Source organism: Kryptolebias marmoratus, unplaced genomic scaffold (assembly GCF_001649575.2).
Source record: "Kryptolebias marmoratus isolate JLee-2015 unplaced genomic scaffold, ASM164957v2 Scaffold65, whole genome shotgun sequence".
Lineage (NCBI taxonomy): Eukaryota > Metazoa > Chordata > Actinopteri > Cyprinodontiformes > Rivulidae > Kryptolebias > Kryptolebias marmoratus.
The window spans coordinates 28,018-38,894 of record NW_023665799.1 but is presented as its reverse complement, the minus strand read 5'-3'; the positions used below and the strand labels follow the sequence as shown (position 1 = coordinate 38,894).

Here is a 10,877-nt window from a genome sequence, read left to right as displayed (position 1 = left end):
GACCAAAAATATAGACCAGAGATTACAATCCAGAATTACAGATTGGGACTAAAGCCAAGAACTATAGCCCAGGACTATAAGACAGAGACTAGAGACTAGAGAAGTAAGAATCAGGAGTAAAATGCGTTCAGATGTTTATCAGCAGAAACTGGAACCTGCAGTCAGTTTGTTTAAAGGTTTATTACAAACTATAGATTGTAAAATCAGCTGTTTCCAACATGCTGTTGTAGATTCTCAACCAACCAGGACACAGCAAATAAAAAAGTAAAAAAAAATAACCCAATGACTTCTAATGACTTCTATTGACTTCTAATGACTTCTATTGACTTCTAATGACTTCTAATGACTTCTTCTGAAGACGTTTCTCTTCTCATCTGCAGAGTTTTCTCAATTCAGTACTGGAGTGTGTGGAGTTCCAGGCTTTAAACTGCATGAGATGCTCCGTTTATTTAGATCAGTGGTGTCCAGTCCTGGTCCTCAGAGCCACCATCCTGCAGGTTTTCCTTGTTTCTCTGCTCCAACACACCTGGTTATTAACAGGCTTCTGCAGAACATGTAGAGGTCATTTAACCACTGAATCAGGTGCGTTGGAGCAGGGAAACAACTAAAACATGCAGGATGGTGGCCCTCCAGGACCAGGGTTGCCTACCCCTGGTTTAGATAAACTCACATGTAAATCTCCCTCCCCTCCCTCCTCAGGGTCATTAGGGTCTCTGTTTTCCCGGCTCACAGAGAGATGCTCTGTCCACATGAATGAAGGTGTTGATTGGAGTGAATCTGACTGGGGATCAGGCTTAATGATCAATTGGAGGTCTTAGAAAGATAGAATCTGAGACCTCCTCTGTTTAAAGTTGGATTGTGTTTAGGATGGTCACAGCAGTAGGGACACAGGACCTTTTTTGACCCGTTCTTCTTTGTTAGAGGGACAGTCAGCCTCCTGCAAGATGGCAGCAACCTAAATAATGGTTGCCGGGGATGGGTTGAATCATTGTAAACCTGAATTGACTTTTTTCCAGAACCTGGTTATTCAGGTCTGTGAGTTGCATGACTGATTGTTTTACCAACCTGTTTGACCACCACGGACAGCTAGTTCCTGTCTGTAACTTGGAGGTTAACATATCATCTGACACTATTGAAGGAGACAACACTTTCAACAAGTGACCTGGACATCAATTGCAGGGTGTGTTTGCTGGCATTAAAGCTCCTTCGCTTACGTAGGAGATGGAGACGCTGTCTGGCTTTCTTGTAAACAAAGTCAGCATTAGGCTGAAAAGTCAACTTGTCAGTAATTGTTCCAAAGTATTTGAATTTATCTGCTCCTCTTTCTGCCTTTTATGATAGAAGACCAGAATATCTAAGTTTTCTTTTTCTTTTTACAAAAATTTTGAAATCAGGATGTCCAAGAGAACTCACGAGTCGTTAAAGTCTAAACTGTGACTCAAAGGTCTATGTGTCTAATTTCAAAATACTTTTATTTTGGTCAGGATTGGCAGCCATGATGGTGTCCTTCAGAGGTTGGACAGGGAGTTTGGACATCCTGCACTTCCTGTTAGGTGAGTGACTCAATGAAAGCATCAGGAGATCTGAGACCAGCCTGTCCACCTGTCGCTCCATTACTCCACCCTAACCCCCCGAAGCAAACATTCCCAAAATAAAATGCATAAAAGTTAAATATAAAGTGAGACAGTAGTAATAATACAGAGATTAGTGTAACAAAGAGTTACAAAAGTTTTTTGAAACAATAAAAAACAACCAACAAATCAAGTCTTCAGACTCTTATTGAATCAAAAGCCTGTAAGAAGAAGTGGGTCTTCATTAGAACCTTAAAGCTTTCAGAACTGTGAGCAGGTCTCATTTAGATCAGTAAACTCTTCCACACATTAGGAACAGAAACTACAAGTTCTGCTGTTCTGTTTGGATCCTGGAACATCTGAGAACACCTGGTAGTTGGACCTTAGGGTTCTAGTTTCCATAGAAATTTATCTGAACCAACATTTCAGGTTTGCTTTTCCTGTCCTCTCCACCCCCAGCTGGTCAAACCCATCCTGGTTCTGGTTCTGGTGGAGGTTTTTTTCCTGTTCAAGGGAGTTGTTTATTTATATATATATATAATGTTTCTCCACCCCCTTGTGGGCAAACATAAGAAATATTTTAAGGAACTGCTGTCTGTCATCTCACCTGTCTGTCTGCCTGCAGGTGTGTTTCTGGTTCTTCCTAAAGAGGGCGTGTCCCTGGAGCTGCAGCCGTTGGCCTCAGAGCTTCTGCTCCAATCACATTCCAACTTTACCGTGGTGAGGAAAACCTGCTGGTCTGCAGATAGATCAAAGACTCTTGGACATTAGGGTCACAGTGAGGTCACTTGCTGCTGACCAGAGGTGACAGATGTTCAACCTGAGTGGTTTTACTGAAGATAACGTAATCAGTCAGTGCAGATAATTAGTGTTGACAGTTGTCTCTTACGTGATGATTTCATACTTGTAAAATTCATACCTCTGTGTCTGCAGCTACCAGTCTAAAGTAAAAACAACTGGACTTCTGTTCTGTAGCTGAAGAAGTTTGCTCCTCATCCGAGGAGCTTTCTCAATAATAAAGCTCCTCAGATGAGAAGCAAAAAGTTTAAAGTACAGTACATGACTGAGAATCTACACTAGCATCTGTCTCTGCAGTTACCTGTGTACCTGTGTCCTCAGGTGTGCTCGGCGTGGAGCCAGGTGAAATGGAGGTTACCTGTCTCCACTCCGGTGGACAGAGTCTCGGTGGACAATCGTGGCTCCAGCAGTGTTCTGCAGCTCGTTAATGTCACCTGGAGGAATTCTGGGAGATACACCTGTGAGGAGGCGTCAGCTGATCAGAGCAGAGACATCGACATTTTCATACCTGGACGAGGTACCTGAGATCGCTCACGCAGGTGGCAAACCAGTTCTAGCTCCACCTGGTGGGACTTTTTCAGAGTAAATATCTCTGTGCTGAAAAACAGGACCTCTGCATATCTCTGGTGTTCTTCTTCCTCCTGAACTAAAGTTTGACATGATTTTTCTGCTGATGAATTCATTATAAACTTTATTCTTCCCGATGTTCTGCCCCACCTGTTGTACCACCTGTCTCTCTCTCTCTCTGACCCCTCAGGCCCAGATGAATGGTTTGTCCCAATAGGTTCAGGTATGGTGATAAAGGAGACAGAAGAAGGCACCATCCCCTGTGTGGTGTCTGACCCGAAGCTCAACGTGTCTCTGTATGAACGAGCCAGCAGGACTCAGGTCCCTGGGATGATGTATGAGCCAGCTCGGGGCTTCACTGGTCGCCTAAACGACACATCATATGTGTGCGTGGCCTCCGACAGAGCTGAGGAAAGAGAGTCTCGGGTGTTCTACGTTTTTAGCGTCTTAGGTGAGTTTAGATTAGTTGGTGTAATTTTCTAAGATTACACAGTTAATCCTGACTGTCTGTCTGTCTCTGTACCCGTCGGTGTGTCAGTACCGGAGGTGATGGACATGGAGCTTTCTGTTTCCAGCCCTACATTAAAACAAGGAGAGGTTTTAACTGTTAACTGCACCGTCAGAGACCCTGGTGTGGTTGTCTTTTCCTGGGACTTCCCCCGCAGACAGGTACCCGTCCACACCCATAAATCAGAAACCATGTGGTATATGTTCCAAAAACTGTCAGGAGGGAAACATTTTACTGTCAGTAATTATTTTAAAATAATGTTTCACAAACAGCTGATATTAACAGTTAATAAAAGTTTGGTCTGGGTCTTTATGGACCAAAGATGTTCAAAGGATCTCCAGTCCAGCCTGAGTCTCTGAGGACCAAAGACGTTCAAAGGATTTCCGGTCTGAGACCAAATGTACAACAAACAAAAGATTGAAGGGATTTTTATATTTCTTCTCCACAGAGCAGAACATCATGAAACCTTTCAAAGAAGTCTGAGCTGGACAGCTGGGCTTTCTGTTCCCTCATATGGAACCGCATCAATAACTGCATTTATTAACAGCTGAAGCACGTGGAAAAACCTGAAACCTAAATCAGACGGATTAGGAGTCCAGATCTTTGTTGGAAGAAATGAAACCCAAACAGGACAAGGAGGACCCCATACTGTTGGACACCTTAAAACATGTTTGCAGGAAGAATGAGACAAAAAAACACCTGAAAGTCATCATCACTTGGTGTCTTCATCATCAGAACCTCTAAGTGCTGGAAGATTAAATGGAAGCATCATAAAGTGTAAAAAACTACAACTGGAGCTGGTTTTACTGGAGCATGAAATACAGGATTGGTTGGATATAAACATATAAAGCTGTTGAGCCAAAGTAGGACAAATTAAAACATCAGGATGTTTATATTTTTTAGGATTGTAGCTTTCTGTCTGAACTGTAAGGAAAAGTTACATTAGCTGGAGTTTTTCTCTGCAGGAAATTGAACCTCTGACAGACATCCTGCCCAATCAAATCCGCTCCTTCATCAACATCACCAAGGCAACACTCGCAGATTCAGGTGGGTGTTTCAGAAGTCTCTGACTGTAAGACAGTCTGGACGGAATCAAACTTCATATGACTCTTACATAAATAACAGATTTGTGAGAATAAACTGTTACTATGATAACAAAACAGACCATGTTTAGTTGAGACTTGACTTCCTGGTTGTCATGGTGATGTGATGGTGTGTCTCCTACAGGTTTGTATGTGTGTAAGGTGCTGGACACAAACCAGAGACGAACAGTGAAGAAAAACATCACAGTAACCGTTCTGGGTCAGTACACACACAGACACAAACACACACAGGTAAACACACACAGGTAAACACATTGAAATAAACCTGCCCCTTTCTCTGCAGACCGAGGTTATGTTTACCTGTGGCTCTCAGGTGAGACTAACTTGACGTCTGTCCTCCATCACACTGTGGAGCTTAGTGTGGAGGTTGACGCACACCCTGCCCCCACCATCACCTGGTCCAGAGACAACAAGAAGTTAGCCGAGGAAACAACTTCCATCAACACCACTCACCTGACAAGTAGCAGGTAGGTTAGAGGAGCAAGGAGAATGGATGATTGATTACATGGTTGGTTTGTTGATTGATTACCCTCTGACTAACTGATTCCAGGTATGTGAGCACTCTGACCCTGGTTCAGGTGCAGATGCATCAGACTGGAAGTTACACAGTGACTGCAGCCAATGAGGATGATTTTGGGGAGCTTATCTTCTACTTGGAGGTCACAGGTAAGACATGAGATGATTGACCAATCACCTGGGGTTTACCTTCATTCACCTGTGTTTGTATGTTTAGCTCCTCCGAGGATCATGTCTCTGTCAGAAGTCGGCAGTAACACCATTCAGTGCGTCACTGAGGGAGCTCCGCCCCCCTTCATTACATGGTATACCTGTCCCAGCTCACACAGGTAAACTAACCAGAAGGCCTTCATCAAACTGTTCTGTGGTATGTCCACAGAAATGATTTCTGAAGCTCGCCACCTCCCATGGTGCCTTAAAGAAACCCAGCACTGCAGGCCTCGCCCATCACTCCACTGCCATGTTTTCGTGGAACCTGTTGCTGTTTCACCTGCTGCAGGTCTCCGTTTTTCATGGTCATCTGTTGTTTTACCTGCTGCAGGTGTAATCATTTGAGTGGCAGCTGGAAGAACCTATCATCAGCCTCAGGGGCCGTGGCTTTACAGGAAAACATCACCAAAGTGACAGAAGGAGGCCTTACTCAAGTAACTATCATTAGAGTGATGTCATCAAGTGGGAGGAGTCAGTTTAAGGATAGAGAGATGGCTGATAGCTGTGTGTCACCTGTACAGGTACACAGTGTGTTGACTCTGGAGGCTCTCAGCTCTGTGTCGGCTGTTCGCTGTGAGGCTATGAACTCTGCAGGAGGCCGAGCCCGAGACCTGCAAGTACTGACTCAGTGTGGGTATTACTGCAGTATTACTACGACTGATGCAGTGCTGTGGCTGTAGTACCTTCTGACGTTAGACATAAAACCAGCTGGTTTTTTACTGGCTTACCAGCAGAGAAATCAGCTCTGTGGGAACCAGCTGAGAAGATAGAGAAGGTCTTCCAGGCTCAGGTATCTGGAAGCACCAGATTACAGAACAACATCCTCCAAAGGTTTGGACTGAGGTCTGGGAGTCTGCAAAGATCTGAGTGACATGTTCTGTGGAGGAAGAGGAGTCCAAAGACTTTCAGGAAGCCTCAGTTCTTCCCTCCTCCTCTGATACCACAGCAGACCTCTGTACTGATGAAGAACTATTTTAATCTTTCTCACTAAAAAAAAAAAACACTTGTTTACAGCTCTCCTGTCTCAGGTCACAGTGTTGGTGGTGGTTCTGGTTCTGGTCATCACAGCTGTCATCTTCTTCATCATCCTCATCACTCTGTGGAGAAAAGTTAGTATTAAGCACCTGAGCAGCTCAGCAGACTGTAGTTATATTTTCTGATGAAGAGTTCAGACCAAAAGTAAAATCTTGTGAAGTCAGAACCATCAGGTTTTTACACTGGTGTTAATTTATAAAATCACACAATTTTTAAACTCTAGACTAAATATTTTATACTTTAGTGAATAAATGATGCCATCTACTTAAACACCATTTGATGTAAAATGGCATCTGTATTTTTGTGTTTTGTGTCTAAAGAGTTTTTATGCAGGAAGTGTTTTATTTTTATAAGCCTACATCTCAGCACTTCTTCCTGTTTGTAGAAACCTCGTTATGAAGCTCACTGGAAGCTGATTAAGTCGGTAAGTTCTGATGGAAAGCAGATCACCTACATGGACACTGAAGACCTGCCCTACAGCTCAGCCTGGGAAATACCTCGAGACCACATAGTACTTGGTAAGACTATAACCAGACCACACATTACTAGGTAATACTGCAATCAGACCATATAGTACAAGATGAAACTACACCCAGACCACATAGTACTTAGTAAAACTACAACCAGACTATGTATTAACTGGTAAAACTGCAACCAGAACACATAGTACCAGGTAATACTACAATGAGACCATGTAGTACCAGGTAATACACTATACAGAGACCATGTAGTACAATGTATAACTACAACCAGACCATGTAGTATCAGGTAAACCAGACCACACAGTACCCTGCTAATCTGCAAACAGAACACAGTACCAAGTACAACTACAACCAGATCACAAAGTATTAGGTAAAAATACAACCAGACAATGTAGTACCACCTAAAGTTACAACAAAACTGTTAATACTTACATAAATGTACAACCAGGCCTTTTTAGTACTGGGTAACTTGGTGTGTTTCTTGTATCACTAGAAGAAAGAATTCCTCTTGTTTGTGAAATGATCATAAATTAAATCTTCCTGCCTGGTTCACCTGTGCTGGTTTTCAGGTCAGGTGTTGGGTTCTGGTCCATTTGGACGTGTTGTCGAGGCAACAGTCTCTGGTTTGAGTCACTCTGGTTCTATGGTTAAAGCCGCAGTAAAGATGGTCAAACGTAAGTTCCTTTCTGTCTCCAAGTCCTAAATCGAACTAAAATCTTGTCTGAAACTGTAAATCTGTGTTTTTGCAGCAAGAACTGAGTCAGTCCAGTCTTTGATGGCAGAGTTGAAGGTTTTGGCTCATCTTGGTCCTCATCTGAACATCGTCAACCTGCTGGGAGCATGCACGAGCGGAGGTACACACCTTTAATCCTGAATTCATCTGAATTCAACCCTTAGCTGATCCTGGTTTCATTCAGCTTCAGTCCTGGTTGTGTCAGGTGGGGTGGAAAGGGAGGTGAACCCAAAGCACAAACTCATGACTGAGAGTTCCAGGAAAAAACTCCTTTGAATCAAATGAAAAGAAACAAAAACAAAGGCTGACGTGGCAGCAAAACGAAACTAGATATAAAATCCAAACCTGTAGCAAACACGAGAGGCAAGACGAGGGGAAACCAGGCAGAGCATGAAGCCACAACGGATCAGGGAGTAAGTGGAGAAGACAGCGGGTCGTCAGGGGAAGTGGCCACAGGTGAGTGATTACAAAGTTTACAGAAGTGATAAACTGAACGATGACAGGAATACAAAAAACTGAACTAAGACCAGACATGAAGACAATTCAAAAACAAAAGAAACAATAAACCCAACACAAAAGAAACTTAAAGAATAACTTCAACAAAACCTAAATCCTGGTTAGAATACAGGGTCGGCCATTTATATAGATACACCTTAATAACATGGGAATGGTTGGTGATATTGACTTCCTGTTTGTGGCACATTAGTATATGGGAGGGCGGAAACTTTTCAAGATGGGTGGTGACAATGGTGGCCATTTTGGATTCAACTTTTGTTTTTTCCATGGGAAGAGGGTCATGTAACACATCAAACTTATTGGGAATTTCACAAGAAAAACAACGGTGTGTTTGGATTTAATATAACTTTATTCTTTCATGAGTTATTTACAAGTTTCTCAGCACTTATAAAATGTGTTCAAAGTGCTGCTCATTCTTCTCCCACTTCCACTTCCTGGAAAGTGGATTGGTCGTCGTGGGCCAGTTGAACGGCCCCCAAGGTCTCCCAATCTGACCCCCTTAGACTTTTATCTTTGGGGTCATCTGAAGGCGATCGTCTCTGCTGTGAAGATACGAGATGAAGCACCTGAAACTACAGAAACTGGAAGCCTGTGCTCACATTTCTCCTGCGGTGTTGCTGTCAGCGTGTGACGAGTGGGAGAAGACGGTTGCATCGACAATCCAACAGAAACTTCTGAATAACTCATGAAAGAATAAAGTTACATTAAAACCAAGCACGTCATTGTTTTTCTTGTCGATTTAATCCTGTTTGATCTAGTTTTTCTTCTGGTTTGATGCTGATTTGTTCCTAGTTAAACTTGACTCTTTACCTGCTATAACCCTAATCTGACCTTTAACCTCACAGGTGAGTGTTTCAAACCTAAAATCAGATAATCATATTCCATTTTTTAAGCCCTAAGTGAGAAAACAAAAACTCTGCCTTTAAGTTTGTTTTGTTTGTTTCTTTTATCCAACAAGCGCTCCTTATCAAAGAAATAATGTCAAATTCAAAATTTTGTTTTAAAAGACCAAAAAGGGAATCAGACTTTAAGGAAAACAAGGAAAGAGTGTGTCATCAAAACACATTTTCTGTTTTATCTCATTTGTGAAATAAATGAGTTTAGGACTCCAAATCATGTAGTTTTTTTAAAACACAACATTTTCATGTTTCCTGGTATCTGACCAGATGTTCTGATAGATAACAGCATGACTTCCTGCTCTGAACAGAACCACCTGAGTCATTTAAACACAGAAAAGACACACAAACACGAGAATATAATATCCCATACCTACACACGCTGAGGTCATGTTAGACAGAACATCATCAGATAAAAACAGAAAACAATTAAAGCTGATGATCACAGAAGATGATAAACAGCAGTTTAAAAATGAAGGAAATGAAACAGGGAAAAAAGGAAATGCTAAAACAAAAACAAAGCTTCAGAAAAACCAAAGTAAATCTTGGTTTAAATTTAAAAAATGAAGCACTAATTATTTTTAAAAATATCTGTTGCCTGTTTCTCAGACACTCTGGAGGTTTGTGATCATTATTTTATTCTAAAATATGTTGTGAACATTAACCTGATCCTGAGTTCAATTCAGCAGAAGTCTGGTTTTGTTGCTATATCCAGGTCCTGTCTATCTGATCACTGAGTTCTGTTGTCATGGAGACCTGCTGAGCTACCTGCAGAGGAACAGAGTCACCTTTCTCCAAGTGGACACGCCCACCAGGAGGTGACCTCTCTCTCGTGCACAAGCGTGAGCGTCTGGAGAGTGGATGGTGGGATCTATTATTTTTCTCTTCACTTTGTTTCTGCCTACTAACCCTAGTGGTAGATTAGTTGTTAGTGGGGTGCATGGTGACCCCGTCCCTGTCCGGTGTCATGGACCACGGACCCGGGGCTGCAGGGCTTGCTAAGCTCACGTCATGCTGCTCGATTGAGGGTTGTAACGGTCGGAGGAGCGGTGGGATATGTCCGTGTCAAATCTGCGTCTTGGATTAAAAATGGTGTTGATGATTCTTTTAGACAGAGTGGATAAAATTAGCACAGCTGTTGAAAATGGTGCAGTGATCCAGCAGGTGGTCCAGCTGAAAGGACCACTCTGTCCCAGTCAGTCCATCAGCAATAAAATCCTGGATAAACAACTCAGCTCATGCCTCCAATCAAACTGATCTGTCAGAGTGCAAATCTGTTGTCTTGTTCTGGCAGCAAGCTTACATTGTCCTAAAACAGTGGTGTCCAATTGGCCACTAACCTGCATGTTTTAGATGTTTCCCTGCTCTTCAGCAGAAGCCTGTTTACCACTCATTCATTCATCAGCGGTTCCTGTGTGACCCTGTGGTCCTGGCGACCTTTAGCCTGCTCCATCCCAAATCAGCTGCATGGACTGGGACTGTTTTAGATGAGCTCTGAACAGCAATGCCAGCAGTCTTCCTGTGTCCTACAGGAGTTTATTGAGAGCAGAGAGACCAACTCACTCTCTCTACATGGGCTGCTCCAAGAACAACACGTGTGGAGTGGTGACTTTGGGCCGGTCCGGACCAGCGGCGCCGGATTCATTTTCTAGGTGGGGGGGGGGGCACCGGAGTGTTTCGTCACCTTATTAATTTTACCTGCATCGGATCATCGTCTAACATCAATAAAAACTGAATAATGAAACGCTTTTTCAGCTATGACTTTTTGTTCCAGTATATTATTATGAATAATGATAATTAGTTTAACCAACCAACAGCTTTATAAATGACTACAATAAAAGTAAACACAGGTAAATAACATGCGCACGGGCAGAGATGGAAGAATCCAACATCTGAGCAACAGGAATATACAACTTGTGCGGTGGAACTAATTAAGAGCATT

The 10,877-nt window shown here is 42.7% G+C and overlaps 1 protein-coding gene across 1 annotated transcript in view; it reads left to right on the top strand.

Moving 5' to 3' along the window:
- Positions 1–622: 622 nt before the first annotated feature.
- LOC108228837 (platelet-derived growth factor receptor beta) overlaps positions 623–10,877 on the top strand; it is a gene marked incomplete in the record, with an annotated part of 16,364 nt that continues 6,109 nt past the window's right edge. Inside the window, 17 exon segments of the mRNA XM_037974462.1 lie at positions 623–1,553; positions 2,197–2,291; positions 2,691–2,886; positions 3,127–3,387; positions 3,475–3,605; positions 4,410–4,491; positions 4,672–4,746; positions 4,831–5,014; positions 5,098–5,213; positions 5,281–5,392; positions 5,605–5,707; positions 5,795–5,903; positions 6,288–6,382; positions 6,694–6,826; positions 7,360–7,464; positions 7,540–7,644; positions 9,651–9,753. Of these exon segments, the coding sequence (XP_037830390.1) occupies positions 1,496–1,553; positions 2,197–2,291; positions 2,691–2,886; positions 3,127–3,387; positions 3,475–3,605; positions 4,410–4,491; positions 4,672–4,746; positions 4,831–5,014; positions 5,098–5,213; positions 5,281–5,392; positions 5,605–5,707; positions 5,795–5,903; positions 6,288–6,382; positions 6,694–6,826; positions 7,360–7,464; positions 7,540–7,644; positions 9,651–9,753 (2,063 nt within the window).